At 42.2% G+C, this 19464-nt stretch overlaps 1 protein-coding gene across 6 annotated transcripts in view; it reads right to left on the minus strand.

Annotated features, from left to right (window-relative positions):
• RAPGEF5 (Rap guanine nucleotide exchange factor 5) overlaps positions 1-19464 on the minus strand; it is a 129006-nt gene that overhangs the window by 55249 nt on the left and 54293 nt on the right. For 5 of the 6 annotated variants that reach the window (XM_080974663.1, XM_080974664.1, XM_080974662.1 and 2 more), the window contains exons 10-11: positions 5442-5560; positions 4989-5077 (exon numbers count right to left, since the gene is read on the minus strand). In XM_080974663.1, the coding sequence (XP_080830789.1) occupies positions 4989-5077; positions 5442-5560 (208 nt within the window). Of the gene's footprint in view, positions 1-4988; positions 5078-5441; positions 5561-7588; positions 7698-19464 lie in introns of those variants that run through there. The other variant, XM_080974668.1, reaches the window with a different exon arrangement.

Genomic DNA, 19464 nt, shown 5'->3' on the forward strand with positions numbered 1-19464 from the left:
GCCTGCAATCTCTGTGCCTCAAAACCCACACAAGGATTTTGGAGAGAAACAGAGGTTTTCAGATTAGATTAAAGGGCTAGGAATATGGAACAGGTGATGTCTTGAAAATTGGTTATTGTAATTAATCCTTTTTTGTTATGGACATTCATGACTTCACTGCAGTTGGGTATACTGTGCCGTCCTTGATCCCAGTATACAATGCAGCCATCCACCCACATTTATGCATTGCAGCTTTTGATCTCTGGCATCTCCACTAGCAAGGCTGGAACAGACCTTTGCCAGAGACAGTTGCTGGCAGAGAAGTCAATACTAGGTTAAAATGGCCTGCTGACTTGCCTCTAAATAAAGTGATTCCTTGCTGCTTTGTATTTCAGGTACTTTGAGGGTCTATAAACCAAAGAGCACATAGGTTGATTTTGAATGAACATAAAGAAGACAAATTTGAAAAAGAAAGAAAAGATTTTTGCTACCCCCCCCTTTTTTTCAAGAACAGAAAACTTCGCACTGAGCATAATGAGGAATGGGGTGGGGGACGGGACCAGAACAATGAATGGAAACTGCAAGGAAGCAAAGTTGATAAATTTAGGACAACAGGCACAAACCTTGATTTTAGAAGCTGCAAATAATATTATATAAAAATGGGTGTACTTATATATATTTGTAACAGTCAAATCAAGTGACTGAGAGGTGTTCTCAGCTTACAAAAGCCTATGTCCCACATCTTTGCTGAATCACAAAAACATCTATGCACCAAAGCAGAAGAAAGAAATGGACTTTAAGTGCTTTGTCAGACACTGCACATTGGTATGGAGGAGAGACTGAGAGGGATCCTCCTATGAAGGTATCATAGATATTGCTGGAAGGAACCTTGGAGGTCATCTGGTCCAAACTTTGCTCAATGCAGCATCCCTGACAGATGGCTGTCTAGCCTCTGCTTACAATATCTGCAGCAAACAAGAGCCCAACACCTCCCAAGGCAGTCTGTTCTACTGTGAAATATCTGCTTACTATTAAGATGTTTCTCCTAACGTTCCGTTGAAATCTGTTTCCTTGCAATTTCCACCCCTTGGTACAAATTGTGCTCTCTGGTGCAATGGAGAACAAGTCTGCTTAATCTTCAGTAAAACAGACCTTCAGATATTTGAAGAGCCCTATCCTGTCCCATCCCCCGCATAAAATTTGCCTATCCAGGGCAAAACAAGCAAATATTAGTCATGGGAATTGGGTTTCCAGATCTCCTCACCCATCCTGGTCACCCTTCTCTGCACATACAAAAAAGATTCCTGCATTGCAATGGGTTTGGACTTGATGACCCTCGGGGTACATTCCAACTCTGCAACTCTACTCCAGTTTGTCAATGTCCTCCTTAAAATGTGTCTTGCAGAAATGGACACAATATTCAAGATACAATGCTGAACAGAAGAGAAGTATTACTTCGTGATCTGGACCCTATGCTTCTGTTAATGCTAGATTGCATTAGCCTTTTAAATCAGCAACATCACAATGCTGGCTCGTGTACAGCTAAGACCAATTTACTGCTCCAAAGCCAGGTCTCCCACATCCTGGACCTGGACTCTGTGTGTGTGTGTGTGTGTGTGCGCGCGCACACACACACACACACTTAAAACACAAGACTTTACCCCTGAGAAATTTCATCTTGCTCATTTCTGCCTAGCATTGCAGCCTGTCAATATCATTTTGAATCTTGATTCTGTCTCCTACAATGCTAGCTATATTTCCCAGTTTCTTGTCCACTGAAGATTTGATAAACATCCCCTCTACGTCCTCATCCAAGTCATTTATAAAAATGTTAAACAGCACAGGACATAGGGCAGAGCCCTGTGGCACTCTGCTCGCTTTTATTTTTTGGCTTTTGCCATTTGTTTCTTAACGTCTACAGCAGCTTCTGCATATGTTTTGTTTACTCCTATATATCCACATCCTGGAGAGAGGGTCATGGTTCAACGGCAGAGCACAAGCTTCGGCTGCAGAAAGCACCAGACTCAACCCCTGAGATTTAACTACAAATGTCACGTGCCAGGCTGGGAATAATAGCTTTTTCCCAAAACGCTGGAGAGCCACTGCCAGTCTAAGTAGCTGATATTGGTCCATACAGGCCAATTGTTAGATTCAATATATGACAGTTTCATATGTATCTCATTTAAGAATGTGCCACGAAGTGTCTGGACATGACCATAAGGATGCACAGATTCAGAGCTTAAATGAAACTTTGCAGATGTGCATAAAAGCAAATGTTGATTCAAACCTTGTGCACAAACGGCCAAAAGTTCTCACTAAGGCCAACAAGTAGCGCAGCTCTGGCTTCAGCTTACTGAAAACAGCATGTGCTAGTTTTGAAACAGCATGTGCTGGTTTTGAGCACACTCACTTGAAGCCAATCATGGCGAACTTCAAGGTGAGGAGGATAATGAGAGAATGAATTGGAATATTGCCAGAATATTGCCTGGCTACCAGCCAGATTCAGACGACAGCTAGAAAAGCTCATGTATTGCAGTGGCTCAGAGGGACTGTTCGGAGAGAAACTGTTCTACAGGATCAGTGATCTGGTGCCCTACCCAATCCAATCTTGCAGCACAAGCAAAACGTGGGCACAGGAACAGGCACAAGGCTGGCAGTTCAGAAGAAGCTGGGGGTAGCAACAGCCAATGCTGGACTGGTTGAGGGCAAGTACAGGAGGGTCCAAAACGCCCAGCCAGTGGTTGCCTCCGGTCCATCAGGTAACTATTTAGATCTATCAGCCTGACTAAGCCAGGGGAATCCTCATTAAGTCAAGTCCTGCACAGGACTTTGGGAGGGACCTATATTTACTGAGAAGCTTTATGGAATCGATCCTCAACATCAAGCAGCAAAAGGGACTGCAGTGAACAGCTGATGAGAGATGCTGCTCTGCTACCAGAATGTGCGCCCTGCAGTTGTTCATATGCCTAGTTGTTTTGCCTACATCCACAATGTAATATCGGAAAATATATCTCAAATCAACTTCTTGAGCCACTTCTTTCAGCTTAATAGATTTTTTAAAAAATCATTTACAGTTCATTTATTGTACTTAGAAACGCACCCTGCTACATGGAAATGACTGACAACGTCAGCTTTCAAGGGGTGTGATAAGGGTGGAAGGATGTAGAGGGGAATCAGCCAACCACAAAATATATTATCATCTCAGCCAGCCGTCCTCAAATGGCCATTTTTCACCTATAGAACAATAAAATGTTAATGAGCAGCTGGGTTTAAGTTTGAGAAACAAGGAGGCGAAAATGGAACATAACAATGAGCTGTTGAACAGTTAAATGTTATCTGGGGGCACTCTTTTTAGAAACTAAAAGCATCTAACAATAATGCACTACATTCCCAGGGAGTCTATCCTCGTTCAGGAGGAGTCCAAAGATGTATGAATAAAGCTGACAGCAATCTACGGGAAGAGGTTAACCAATTGCTCCGAACCAAAATGCACAAGGAACCAGAAGGGATTCCCCTTGCCCCATGGGATCTATGCAACCTAGCCAAGAGCATTCTGGCATGAACCACCTCTATTATATAGCCTATGATTTGGCACCAGTAAAATTGCAAACAACATTATTATGATGGTTATACCTGAGGAAGCACAGCAATCAGACAGCGGTGGTTTCTCTGCACAAAATATTAATCTCTGGCCACAGAGAAGCAGCTCAATGGACAGCACAATAAATCACACACTTGGTTTTTCTTTTGGTTTATTCTGTAGTAAAACCACATTGTGCAGTTAAGCACAAATGCTTCATCCCTGACAATATTCCACTGATTTGTGGACAGAGAACCTGGCTCAAGAGTGCTGTAGGAATTCACAGATGTTATTTATGCTTTAATCCTTTTAATCCTTGTAAATGTGTTTATTTTTAGTAATCTCATTTGGAAAAGAGCACTAAGAATGTGCACTGAAGCTTCATTGAGAACAATAAGAAAAAGCAAACCCTGGGACCAACTCCATTTCCAGCCAGCTACGTTTCACAGTCCTTCTGCAATTATATTGAAAACTCTGAAGGATAACCACAAGGCTGCTTTAATTAAAACTGTAAATAAATTGCAGGTGATCCTGATAAACTACCAAAGGAGCTTCAGTGACACCAAAGTGTGCATTAAAGTCGGGAGATCAAGCTGAAAAATAACCTGCACGTCAAGCAGTCTGATCAATATAATAATTGCTTCAGGCTGGAACAAAATTACAATTCCTGGTTAAAGACAGATAAGTACTACAGCAGGTGACATTGCTGCATATCGTGTCATGAAGCGAAGTCTACAAGACACCTCAGAATGCTCTGTCAAAGCACTACAAGGATGGTAAACATCTGAATTTATAAGAAAACGTACTGAAACACAAAATGCACAATAAAGACACCTGATCAATATAGCAATAGCTTCAGTTTGCATAGATTCATGGTACAGGAGAAGAGTAATTAGTATTGCATTTTGTACACGACAGCATTGCTATGGGTGCAATAGGTAAGCTATTAATTCAAAGAAGTTGGTATTAAAGAAGTAGCTGCTGAGTACATTACAAAAATAACTGTGGACGTATCTGCCTAGCAGCTATAAACCTCAGTTTACTACCGCATGCATGTCACCTCCTGCATAACACACACCCTTCTTTCAGTTCCTTGCATTTGATATATCAAGATGCAAATGAGCTACTGAAAAGGATAAAGGGGAGGGGGCAATCATTTCTTAAAAGTAACTTTTCTTTCCCAGGTTTGATCTCCTTTTGCCCAAACCTGATGACACACTAGCTTAAAATGATCAAATATAAATTTAAACACAATGCACATGAAACAGTAACATCTTACGTACTGTAAATTATAATCACTTGAAGTGAAAATGCTGGCAGGGAAACATCATACTGAATACTTGCACATGGCTGATGAACTATGTGTGCCAGCAGCATCAGAGGGTGCAGACAGCTGCTTTTCAGTAGACGGTACAGGGTTGCAGTTTACCTGTTTCTTTGTCCTGCACTTCCTCCAGGTTTAAGTCATTCAGGAGGTGCTCCAAAATCTTTTCTGGTGTCCCGGATACCACCACGTATCTGTCAGAAAGCAGAGAGTCCACAGAGTCATCCTCCGTTGAGGACTGCGAGCGGCTGCTCCATTCATCCTCCTCATCCTCCTCATCAATGTATTTAAAATAAGGCACATCAAACGTGGGCAGAGGCAGCTCCCTGCCTAGAGACAGAGCAGAATCCTTCCTCTCTATGTGCGGGTCAAAGATCCTCAGCCTGGAACTTCCCATACTGCAGGGCAAAAACAACAAAGGTATTCCCCCTACATACTGCTCTGTCTTTCCCCTTCAGTTCTGCTGCCAGCAACCGAGTTCATCTGGCTGCTGAGGGGAGCTCTGCAGTCAGCTTGTGAGCGCGGCTGTGTCTGAGCACCCAAGGAAAAAACTCTTACCTCCAATCACTCTCGGCACTCCCTGATGTGGGGGCTGGGCTATGTGACGACACTTTCCTAAGCACCAGCACATCTTGGTCCAGTTCCTTCACTTGAATAGTAGTCACTTCATCATCCAGCTTTAATTTGGAGAGGGGCACAAATGACAAAGAGAGAGAGAAATGAGTGAAATCTCCAGGGACTGACAAAAGGAAGGTGGGGGAAGCCTTGATTAGAGCTACATTTTCTCTCTCTCTCCCTCTCTCTCTCTCTCAGTGCCGCGATTTGCAGCAGTCACTGCCCTTGATTTACATTCTGAAAATTCACAATGCACCAAGAATTTTAGCAGAGCTCCCCTTTCCCAGAGGCACAGAGAGTGTATGTCTACGCTTTAATTGCAAAACACAATATTCAAGCACATAAATGAAGCGGGTGGTTAAGAACAAGGAAGGAATTTCAGTATCTTTACCAGTTTCCAGTTTGTTTCAATGGGCTGCTGTTCACTGTTACTGAGCTTTTCCGCTTAATGCATGTTATGTTTTACTGATGTGGCCAACGACTAAACAAATAAAATTAAACTGCCAAGGCAGTTTACAGTCATAAAAAACATACTTTACAGCATTTCAACAAGGGTGCAGCTGCTACAGAAACAAAATATACAGTCTGATGAAGCTACTTTCATTCTTTGGGACAGACAAGGCAGCCAGTCAGAACCTCCCCCCCCCCCCCCCATGATATTGTTTCCTGCACTTAAAACTCACAACTTCAATAATTAACTTTTGGAAACAAAAACTACTAAAGGTTTTGGACAAGATGTGCAAGCAGATGACCATGATCCTATGCAAAGCTATATCTGGGTTTCACAGATGACCCTGATGACTTTTTCCATCCTAGGTCCTCTAAATGTGAAGGTTTGAGCATGACTATTGCTGCTTATATATAGCATATATACAGAAAATGGGTGATGATACAGTGCCTAATAAGGCTTTGGTATTGACTGAATAGTCTATAAAGAAACATATTGATGGATGAAAGGCTCCCATTAGTTCCTTCTGAGAGCTTCCGAGAAACCCCCCAGTGTAGCAAGAGGCTCAGCAAAAGCCATAGTCTAATTATATTTTAATTAAGTCCAATGTTAACAGTAATGCGGCTTACAGTGATACTGTTTAATATGCAGGAATATTATTTGTACGTCCTGAAAGAATACAAACATTGGATAGTATCAAACTGGCATTCTAAAATTAAAATGGCCCTTTTCAAGAGAAGATTTATGTTAGATGGGGAACATTACAATGCAATGTCATTTGATGGTTAACCTTTTTCTTCTCCATTATATCTTAATGGCATGAAGGAATTCAGAAACTAATGAATAGCAGAATCATGCTCTGCTAGACACTGGAGGAACCTGCACACACAAAAATGGTCTTACCCCAAAGAGCTGTAAATTCAGGAACATGTTTTCTACTAATTTCTCTCTCCCTTACACACACACACACACACACACACACACACTGCAATTATTAGATTTTTGCCATGTCAGACATACAGGTACTGAGGTAATTAACATAAGGGTATTTGTTGAAAAATTCCCTGAGGACATTAGCAAGACATCATGTTGCAGGAATACTGAAGCATAATTGCACTTTCATTTCATGGTATATGCTTTTGTTGCCTACAATTTATAACACAGCCATAAAATAATGAGATAAGAGTAGACCATAACCTAAAAATTATTGCGTTAAAAAGAAGTCCCAGCACACAGATTTCAATTCATTTTTTAAAGTATTCAGATGTTCATAGGCACTGAACTATACCTGCAAAAATAGGCTTTCAATAGCACTCCTCTCACATATAAGCTACTGCATCTCCAGTTAAAAACAAAAACTATGTAAATAATGAAGATCATTTAAACTGATGGTTAACTTCATTTTTCACTACTGGAACTTTATTCTATGCCATTTATTTATCCACTCTATAAAAACAAAGTAAATGAGTAAGGAATCCTGAAGTCTCTATTGTTTTATTTATCTCTATGCACCACTTTGTGAGGACTTGGTCCTGAAAAGCGACTAATAAATAATTAGAACAAACAAACAAACAAACAAACAGTCAGTACTGGTTCGGATACAAACCACCACATGCATAGATAAAGATTCTTCAGCTCCCACCTTTTCTCTTTTCAAAAGTCCACTAATAGTTGGGGTCCTCAGGTGGTATGACACAATTTTGTCAGAAGGAAAATATTGGCAATGCTCCCCTCTCAAGTTTTCCTGTGTGCACACATAAGTGATTGGCACTTGCTTCCTTTTATCAGAAAAAAAATCAAATTTTCTTCATGAGAGCCACCATAAACAATGGTCCCTTACCCAGTCTCTGGGTGGGCGGCAGTTGCGGCCCGTCACAGCAGGCCTCAGCTCCACAGAGCAAAGGCTTCCCCATCATGTGGCTGGGAGTTGGGGAATTCCCCCAGCCGGCGGCAAAGGAGGACTGAATAGCCCGCCATGCACTGGGTTGGCCAGTCAGGTGGCTAGAGGGCCAGGCTATGAAGGCTGGCTGCACCTGGCTTTTGGTAGTGGCCTCAGAGGGCCACCTAGGTAGACCCACATCTTGAGGAGGTCCTATAATCCCAGGCATGACACTGTTTAAGTGTTAGCCCCCCAACTGGAGGCTGAGAATGAACATATACCCAAAGCCTGAACCAAAGCCTACCTACAACTGTAATCAATAAAAGTTGCAGACAATTTTAAACCCCGGAATGTTGTCTTATGCAGTTTGGTACACCTTACATTGTCTAGTCCTTTGCTCCCTGGGGCGGGGGTCACTGTGAGTGGGTCCACAATTCAGCCAGAGTTCATGTTCAGGTCGATGGGAATGTTATGTGCATGAGTCAGCCAAAGTTAAGCACTAAGTGGGACTTAGAAGTGCATAGCTTAGGCTGGATCACGTCCAGTATAAATGTTGATGCCCCTAAATGAAATGAACTAACCAGGACCCTTTACAGAGCAAGTTTTAACTTGTGCAGGTCTCTTTTGATTAACTGGCTATATGACTCAGTTATCTTGAGCATAAAGCTTATTCAAGAATAAACCACAGCAGATACATGCTACTTATTCTGCTTACACTTGCCAGTTAGAATACTTTCCTTCCCTGTTATATAAAAGTATGCAGGACAGTTTCAGAGAAAATCTGACCCTGCCAATTTACGTACCAGCAAAAACAAAAGAGAGATAAAAGACCGATTCAAATGACTGTGTTAACTAAATAAGGTATTCAAACTACACAAGTCTATACACTGACTTTCTGAATCATGTACAGTGACTTTAAAATACAAAAGGGAGCTCTTTGTAATAGGAGGCAGCGGAGCAAAATGTTTTTGGTTTTTTGGTTTTTTTAAAAAGGCTGCAAGTTAAATCCATTAACAAAAGCAATACCTTTATTATAAGGCCATGCGGAGCAGGAAACTTGTTTTCACAGCTGCATCTGCTGAAACTGACACAGCAAAAGTAGATAGTGCTGATGCATCTAACGCTTGTCTACTCTTCCACCTTCTCACAATCTGATGCTGGTACCAGGGCATGACCTTGAGTGATAAGGCAAAGGTACATTGCGGGGACTAAACGAGCAGCTTTTGAAGGTACCAGTAGCACTGAGGGCTCATTTCAAAGGGCAACATATTCAGAAGTCAGATGCTAGTGATCTTACAATTCTGTTCATACATGTGGAATTAAACCTCTCTCTCTCTGGCTTGTCATTAAGGCATAGTATTGGAAATGGCTTGAAAACTCTTTCATCCAACTCTGTGTGCTGTGGTAACGACCTGCAGAATCAGAAAATTGTGTGGGGGGGGGGTCCTTTAAGGATATCTGCATATAGTCCTATGTCAAATCTTCAAAATGCAGTGGTTTCCAATGGACAGTTTGCACGTTTGGATGCAAGTAAGGTATTACGTAGGTGATATATATGCATGGATTAGTCATCTGTAAGAAGTCTTTGTAGCCTGTTCTGCAAACGTATTAGAGTTTATAAAAGCTAAGAAGAATGAGTAGGAATAGTAGGCTAGAATGCAGCCTACTGCACCAGGGAAAAAGTCACATCAACTGCTCCACCCATTTTTGCCTTTGGCCCTGCTCACCACCAGCATGCAGTCCCTGGAAGGTTTTCTACAAAGGCCTCAAGCTGAAAAATATTCTCCACCCTTGAAGTACAGGCAACATAATGTGGGACATACCCAAGCAATATATGTATCTGTATTGTAATAGAGAACATGAAGCCTCCTTTATTGTGCCAGTGTGGTGTAGTGGTTAAGAGCGGTGGACTCATAATCTGGTGAATTGAGTTCGCGTCTCCGCTCCTCCACATGCAGCTGCTGGGTGACCTTGGGCTAGTCACACTTCTTTGAAGTCTCTCAGCCCCACTCACCTCACAGAGTGTTTGTTGTGGGGGAGGAGGGGAAAGGAGAATGTTAGCCGCTTTGAGACTCCTTCGGGTAGTGATAAAGCGGGATATCAAATCCAAACTCTTTGTCTGGAGTTCTCTGAACCCCTTAAGTGTCCAGGTAGGCATTCTGGACATCCAAATCCAGAGTGTCACCATTAAGGCCATACTAGGAAGTCATGCAATTATGACTTCAGGAATAGATATATCGTATTTACTAATCTAGGCCAGACACATTTAAATCAATGGAACAATTCACAACTTACTTGTTTAATTTGAACACCGCCCTTCATCCGAAGATCACAGGGCGGTTCACAACACAAACACACAAAATTGGGTTGTACTCAGTGAAGTTGTTCTGTTGGTGCAATGACTTCCACTTGTGCAACAGAAGTTCCACTACACCTGCTCTCTACCGCATCCCCCACAAAATCTGTGCTGGAGGGTCAGGGAAACTCCCAGAACAGATTTGGGAGACACCCAGGGAGAGGAGCAGGAAGAGAAGTCCCACTGCACAAGCATAAGTCCTTGCACTGATGGAACACCTTTGTTGGCTACAACTCATTATCTTAAGGTGCTTCATTTTGCTTAATTCTAAAAGAGAAGTATCTGAGAAAACTGTTGACAAAAAAATTCACTCAGTCAGTATCATATTTTTTTCAGTATTTCTTTTCTGCTTATTTTGACCCAACAAAATTTTAAATGTGTGTGCATGCAAATAATTCAACAATTATGGAAGGGCAGGTGCGTACAGAATGCAGACCATTTATATAGAGCATCTCTTCAAACAGCGCTCCCATCATTAGCATAGTATAAATTAACATCAGATGAAGCAGGCTGTAGCCTTAAAAAGTCACAATAAATTAAATTCTTTAAGATGCCACAAATCCCACCCATTTTTATGCTATTTTGCTGTTATAAATGCAGCTATTAAGATGGCACAAAACTCCCTCCCAATTTTGCTAAAATAAATGCAGCTATTTAGAATTTGCCATTTTGAAAAGCGCTGAAGTAGATGTTCATCTATTTCTTAAGGAAACGTATGTGTGTGTGTGCGTGCGCGCGCGCACCTGGATTGATCACAGAGAGCACCTTTGAGCACTTTAGCAAACCAGAAGGTCTACTCTAGCGTAGAAGGGATGAAAAAGACTGCTGTGGCTTGTTGCTTATTCTTGTTACATATTCTTGCTATGGTTTGTCGCTTTTTTCTTGGTATATTTATTAACAAGAACTCCAACATATTTATGGTTTGTCACTCGGCTAGGAAAGTTATATCTGAACCAGGCTACTAAGTCTCCAATGCTCTTCCTCCCAAGGAAACTAAACCACGTAGTGCAGCTTCTGAAATGTTATGTCACAAGTAGGAACATTCACAAAAGCACTCCTGATTAAATGCTTTAGTGAGTAAGACTTCGGGGAGTAGAGCCATACCCCTACTTGCTGTGAACAGGACCTCGACCTCCTTCTCCTCCTACTACTTTAGCTTCTTCTTCGTTGTCTTCTTCGTCTCCTTCTCCTCCTCCTCCCCTTCCCCAAGACCCCTGAAACCTATCCATGCACAAGGAGGAGGTGGCAATGGGCTCTTCCCAGGGTCCTAGAACAACGTCTTCTCTTGCCATGGACAGGAACTATCCATAATTCCACGGGGGGGGGGGGGGGCTTACATTCTGAATATCATTTCCACTACAGAAAAAACCCTCCATAGAGGCATGATAAGCACCCCCATCTCTGTTGCTGCCTTCCCTCATCCTGCCCGAAGTCATTTAATGCTAAGTTTAATGCTAAGGTTAAGTGAAATTGCTGTTCCATGACAGAGACATACACCTGTACAGTGAAAAGCCCTCATCCTACCTTTAGAAAATGCAGCCATCATGAAATATCAACATTTATCAAAATATGCCAAGACAAGGAAAGCCTTTTTATCTGAAACAAATCAGAACTGCTCTGCTGTCAATATTTTCTTAAACACAAGATCAAGTGAAATAATGCATGCACAAAGCACTTCTTTTAAATAATAATAATATTAATGCTGATGCTGTCATTTTGGCAGCAACTTTATTATAAAGACATAATTAGTAAAAATCCTTTCAAATGGAACAAGGGGTGGGGAGGGGGATACCCTCCATACTAATTTGCAAGTATACTAAAACTATACTATTTAAGAAGAAAACACATCCAGTGTTCCTCCCACTACCTACTGCTGCAATGTACCTATGCAATCTGGGGTTGTAACTGAGGTAAGGTGGGCAAGGAAAATCCAAGAGGCAAGGAGGATGAATTCAGATTATTTTTTAAATTATTTTCCCAAACCAGTGGATGACAATTACCTGAAAGTAAAACAATGTTTAAGACACCTCAAGTTCACCTCTTTTCACATAAGACTATACATAGAGGCTTTATCTAAGAAAGCGAAAGTAAGAGGAATCAAAATGATCCTTTTAGCAGCAATTTATCTAGGCTGGAAATTCCCACACTTGCTCCAGCTATATCCGTTTATTGGTTTTATATGTAAACGTATACGCGTATCATAAAACTAAAGCAGGGTGGCTAAGGGACTGAGATACAACTCATAGCCCTTCCTATGACTAGGTGACCACTTCCTCTCACGCTTGTTTTCCCTCCCATCTGCAAAATGGAGACAAAAACCGATTTACATTTTTTGCTTACTTCAACCTTACAGGGCCGTTGTAAAAAATACAGTTAGATAATGCATACAAAGGGCTCTGAACACTCTAAAGTTTAAATAAAGCAATCCCGACACTGCATTACAAGCTTTTTTGTTGCTGGATGAAGACCTTCCTATTTGCACAGGCAATTTTAAGATCGCCAATTATTTTGGGGATTCTGCATTTTTTCTTTCAGGATTTTTATGTTGTTGCATTTTAAACAGCATTTGTACGTTCTGTGAATTGCATTTTCTTCTCTCTTTTATACACCATCATTTGATGAAGGGCATCTAAGGAATGTTTCTAAAATAAACAAACAATTGTGCCTTGAGCACTTTCCCTCAAGGTGATAGGCAGTAAGCAGTTTTTGTGTCTATTTTTCTGTGACTATTGGAGAGTCGTTTCCACGTCTTCTTGTGGCCTAATTATCAATGTTTGATACAGGCTGATCAAAAGCAAGTCAGGTCCAAACTACACCAGACATAGGGAGATCCCTGGCTAAGGCTGAATCTCATAGCCCCACCCCCACCCCTGCAATTTAGGAACAGCTAAGTGCAAGTAGATAAATAGGTACCGCTCCAGCGGGAAGGTAAATGGCGTTTCCGTGCGCTGCTCTGGTTTGCCAGAAGTGGCTTAGTCATGCTGGCCACATGACCTGGAAGCTGTATGCCGGCTCCCTCGGCCAATAAAGCGAGAGGAGCACTGCAACCCCAGAGTCGGCCACAACTGGACCTAATGGTCAGGGGTCCCTTTACCTTTACTATGTATTTGGGGATGGGAGAGAAACCGGATCAGGACTGTGCTTCTGGTAAAGGGGTTGCTCCGTCACCAATCCATCACAATTCCTGTTTTGTATGACTTCCCCGGCCTCAGCTCCACACTCTTCTCAGTCTAGAGATCAGATCAGCCTCTGGTCTGTCTCCTCAGACCTCTACTGCTCTTCCCGAGGCACAAAAACCACCAGGGATCCAGACCCACAGTTACACAATGTAATGTCACATGGCTAGGAACTGCATTATGTAAGCAGCAAGACCCAAAAAGATTTAAATAGAAGTCTCATCAACTTCAAACTAACTTACGTCTACATAGACGCACTTATGGTGACACCTGAGGCACATGGGGTACGTGTTAATCCTTTGAGAATTACCCACCACCTGGACTTTGCTTTTCATCGGTCTGCAGGGCGATGACTCATTTTTCATAATAAAGTGCTTAGCAAACAAGTGCATCAGCAGCTGGCCCAGGCTTGAGATATATTCTAAAAATGAAAATAATGCTGTTGCATAAGTATCCTTGCTTGCTCACAGCAAATTCCAAGATCAACCCCAGGACATTGTCTTCCGAATGAAAAGATACTACAACGATATCTCCCAGAGATTATAAAAATACTTCCAAAAATTCGAAGTCAGCTCGCCTAACATAAACACGCAATTACTTTAATAACTTCGAGGCAAGTTACAGTGTGGATAGCAAGGGGCTTTCCCAATTACTTGTCTGTATCTCAATAAAAGTGCAGTCCGCTGAGTATAGTTCTTCTGTTGTGAGGATATAGCATCTTCCTAGCATTCAAACTAATAATTTGTTGCTGGGAAAATAAGTTTCCCTCCCCACAATTCATGGGGCAGAATGCTAATGGCATCAGGAAATGTAGTGTGAAATGTGCTACTGCAAACACCATCAGAACTCAAGGTGGGTCATGTGACATGATAAGCAAGAGATTATCTTAAGTCTGCATTATTTTATGAACTATTTGAATATTCTAAATTCTTTGATGAATCACTCCTCTGCTGTACCACTCATACAATCCTTTAAAGGGGGGGCACCATCAGCATTGTTATGCCTTATAGCATTGGCATATTTGTATGTTCTTGCACAAGGTTATTTCCTGGTTTTGCTTTTTTTGGTGGTTTTCAACTGATTTTCTGTTGCTGTTTTAATGCTGGCTTTCAGTTGGTTTCTCTTCTGAGGTCCTGTATTCTTTATACAGTCGTACCTTGGTTGTCAAACGGAATCAGTTCCAAAAGGCCATTCGACTTCCAAAAACATTCGACAACCAAGGCACAGGAAGCTCCTGCAGCCAATCGGAAGCTGCAGCAGCCGTGTCGGACGTTCGGGTTCCAAATAATGTTCACAAACCGGAACACTCACGTCCTGGTTTGCGGCGTTCGGGAGCCAAAACGTCCGAGTCACAAGGTGTTCAGGATCCAAGGTATGACTGTAGCTGGTTTAAAACTTTGGATTGCATACTCCCAATTGTTCCTTTGCTGAAGCAAGGGGCATTCTTACCGCTTATCAAGTCGATGAGCCGTGCCTTGCTCTGGGAGGTGGCAGCCACTGCTAAGATCATTCTCTCCCCCCCCCCCATCATTTTAACAGTGGTTTCAGTGGGAACCACTTCCCCTTCCAGGGGTGGGGGGAGCCTTCAAACAGCCCTTCTACCTATGTCACAAGGGCCAATCCCTTAAACTGCTGCAACTCGGGCTCTATTTGTAATGCGGCACTGTACATCCCTGAGCAGGAAGCAAGGAATATGTACAGACCTGCCCTGCTCTTTGAACCTCCGGTTTTATTCATTGAATAAATAAAGGAGAAAAATCAGGCCTGCACTGCTCTTTGAACCTCCTGCTTATTTCTTGAGTAAATAAAGAACAAAAACATCAGCAATACCCAGCTGAAGGAAGCATCCCTAGTATCCAGCAATACCTTAGGGGGTTTGGAAACCTTTTCAAAAATACTATGACATCTTTACATGGCATTTAAAAACTATTATGGTTTTCAAAGGATAGAGATGCATACTTTGATTTTTACTCTGGCTTCTTGGTTTATTTTCTCTCCAGTCAGGAGTGTACCAGGTATGAGCGGATAAGCTCAAGTACTAGAGACTTTCAAACCTTGTGACTGGAGCAGAAATAATATCTAGGCTCCTAGACGCAGGAAAATGGTGTTCTGTTTCTCTAATACTCTTAAGTGCCAAACTACTGTAGCGTATCACTGAAAAGTTCTGTGAATTTTCTTTAATTTACTGTTTTACCATGTTAACTTGGCACAGGGAGAAGGATGGATTAGGAACATGGTGCATAGGCAGGAGGGTATAACTCTTTCCTTCCCTGCGACAGTATGGATGAAAATCACTCACTCTGTCTCACGCTCTCTCACAGCTAGTATTAGCCACAGGCAGGAAGGGCACGTTATGGCAGCAGGATCCATGGTGCTGCTTTTCTATCTACAGCCAAGGCAATATCCCAACCCAGTGCAAACGGGCCAGTGTAAGGTACCTTTTTGAGAGATGTTGGTGAAGAAAGGCAGGTTTAGGGTCATGGCTCAATGACAGAGGATCTGTTCTGCATACAGAAGATTCTCATGTTCAACCCTCAGATTCTCCAGCTAAAACTGGGGGTGCCCCCTGCCTGAAACCTCAGAGAGTCGCTGCTAAGCAGCACAGACAAAATTGAGCTAGATGGACCCACTCGTTATAAAGGCATTCCTATGACCTATTGAGGGACGTGGGTGGCACTGTGGTTAAACCACAGAGCCTAGGACTTGCCGATCAGAAGGTCGGCGGTTCAAATCCCTGCAACGGGGTGAGCGCCCATTGCTCGGTCCCTGCTCCTGCCAACCTAGCAGTTCGAAAGCACTTCAAAGTGCAAGTAGATAAATAGTTACCGCTCCGTCGGGAAGGTAAACGGCGTTTCCATGCGCTGCTCTGGTTTGCCAGAAGTGGCTTAGTCATGCTGGCCACATGACCCGGAAGCTGTACGCCGGCTCCCTTGGCCAATAAAACGAGATGAGCGCCGCAACCCCAGAGTCGGCCACAACTGGACCTAATGGTCAGGGGTCCCTTTACCTTTACCTTATGACTTATTAGGAGGTATAGGAGCAGAAGGACCACCTGAAAACCACTGTGCCTGTTAAAGACCACTTCCCCTTATGGACCTTGATCTGCTACAATTACACATGTCGGTTTTCAGCAAGGGACTGGGATTCGAGAAGTCAGCGGCGTACAGCTGGACCCTTCTACCTACATCCCAAGGGCTACTCCTTTAAGCTGCTGCAGCTGAAGCTCTGTTTGTACTATCACAGGGTATATCCTAAGCAGGAAGCCACAAAGGAATTAACACCCTGCCCCACTCTCCTTGTAGGAGCATTTCATCATTTCTTAATCGGTTTTTTTTAAAAAAATGCTCAATCATGTCCCTGTGTGATTTGGCATATCAATGAGGGCTCAATCTCTTTTGTATTTGAAGGCACCAAGGGAGATAAAAAGGTGCTTTTTCTCCTTTTGAGGCTGAGTGAAGAATATTTCATTGCTTGAAAATTAACAATATTATACATCACACAGAAACATTCACACAGTGGGGGGAAAGGAACATCTTATCCAGGATTTATCAAGTGCTCCTGCCATTTTGAGGCACACTGCTTATTTTAGACCACCGCAGTAGCTCTATGAAACAGACAGGATTGCTCCTTATCTCAAAGCACTGCAAACACAGAGCAAAAATAAAAATGCATTGCATTATTCCTTAAAACACACATACACACCACCTGTTACTATCTGGCGTTTCTGCCACTCCTCTGTGAGAGAAATTGCCCAGGGCAATATTTTTTACGTCGGTTCCGGGATAGTACAATTCCAAATATTTTATTGGTTTCTCTCTAGTTACGAGGATTTGGCATTTCCTGTGTAACAAAAGCTAAAAAAGATAGAATAAAAAACTTCATTGCGCAGTAATACTAAGATATATTTCATCAGTATAGTGATGCTAAATAAATCTTTACGCAGAATACTCACACTTTGCCTGCTCTTTTCGTTCCAGAAGCTTTGCTATCCTTCCTAACGAACTAGATACAAACGCCAATTAAAAATCCACCCATGTCAGTGGGGCTTGTGCATAACACATTCTTGATATGCCATTTATTGAGGGCTGGACCACTAATAATATAGTAATGGTACATTGCTATCGTACCTTTACTACTGTTGCCTCTAATAATAATTTGTTCGTTGTTTTATTTCATTAAAAAGAGGAGGGGAGCTTAAAACTAGAATAATTGTTCTGACTAAAATAACTGAAATTGCTTTATATATCATCCATAGTTCTATCAGTTTAAAACAGAGCACATTTCTCTCTCTCTCTCTCTCTCTCTCTCTCTCTCTCTCTCCAGGCATTGCTTTCATTGTCATTATTCTGCGCAGTGGTATACAACTTCAAGAAGGGAATAAGTTATCCCAACAAGGGCAATCTGAGCATTTATGGAAGTTAGGGAATGAAAAATGCATAGCTACCATGGTAACAACTAAGTCACATGGTAGCTGCCATGAAATGCAAAGCATCTTAAGTAAACACTGGCTTGTTTTGTTTTGTCCTGCAATCTCCAAGAATTCTCTTGTGTTGAACAATGCAAAGCACATACTAGTAACCATCCATTTCCACACACACACACACACACCCAAGGTTCTTTTAATTCTTCAAAATATATCAGTGAAAGAGAACTTTTCCCCATTATTTTGTGCATCTCAGGAAAAAAACTTTTTAGAACAGCTTGCAGATAGCCATCATGGCAGACCAGGAAATACGTAAAATTAAAATATTGAAGTACAGTGGTACCTCGGGTTAAGAACTTAATTTGTCTGGAAGTCCGTTCTTAACCTGAAACTGTTCTTAACCTGAGGTACCACTTTAGCTAATGGGGCCTCCCGCTGCCGCCGCCACGCAATTTCTGTTCTCATCCTGAAGCAAAGTTCTTAATCCGAGGTACTATTTCTGAGTTATCAGAGTCTGTAACCTGAAGTGTCTGTAACCCGAGGTACCACTGTAATCTTATTTCCAACGTAGGTCAGAAGGGAGTTCCCATTTCTGGGTTGACCAAATATCCGTGGTCCAAGAGTGAAAAGAGTCAGCTATGCATGGGTTTTTAAAATACAGTGTGTCAAAGCATAAAAAACAGCTGTCATCCCTCACTCCCCAACCTTTAGGCACGTTTACATCTACATAAGCCTTTGTCAAAATGCCAAATGTGGCTGGAATGAGCAAAAGGGATGACAACAGCAGCAACCGGAAGCATCAGATAGTAGCACAGCTCCTCAATCTCCAAACACTTAAACACAAATACAAGTATTGCCCACTCCCATGCACAAAGCCTTCGAGTTGGTTTGAAATTATGATAAAAGTAGGGGGGAAAGTACACACTGCTTACACACTGCTCTTTTATGACATATGAAGCGGTACTACTGGATCGCACCAAAAACCTTCCGTGGTGTGTTCAGAGATCACATCTCTTGCAAAATCCACACACATCCTGCTTCACATCTTCCAGAAATAGCAGGAGGGGCATAGGTAATAAGCAAGTGAATCAGAATAATTTTCCAGGGAAACAGTATTTTAGATTACAGTGGTACCTTGGTTCTCAAATGGCTTAGTTGATGAACAAATTGGCTCCGGGACGCCGAAAACCCGGAAATAAGTGTTCCAGTTTTTGAACGCTTTTCGGAAGCTGAATGTATGACGCGGCTTCCTCTTGAGTGCAGGAAGCTCCTGCAGCCAATTGGAAGCTGCGCCTTGGTTTTCTAACGGACTTCCGGAACAGATTAAGTTTGAGAACTAAGGTACCATTGTATTTGCCTTTGCTTGTTTAGAACTTAGCTCAAGCTGCAAATCCTTAGTTCAAACATGATAATCAATCTTTTAAAAAATAAACCGCATACCCTAAGTGTTATGTACTGAAGTTCTCACCCTGGGTCAGCAGGGGGATACTGTAGATAGTTTTCACTCAGGTCCACATATGCAAATAAGGGATTGAAAGTGACGTTCAGTGATTGGATAGTTACAGAAAGTGTTACAGTTGCGTTGTAGTGGAGCTCTATATAAGCAGGCTGGCTGAACCCTTCAGTTCAGTTCTGTTCTGGCCTGTGAATAAACCAGAGCTGTTTGAAGAATCGCTGTGTCGTC

This window comes from Podarcis pityusensis, assembly GCF_964106645.2.
Source record: "Podarcis pityusensis genome assembly, chromosome: 12".
Lineage (NCBI taxonomy): Eukaryota > Metazoa > Chordata > Lepidosauria > Squamata > Lacertidae > Podarcis > Podarcis pityusensis.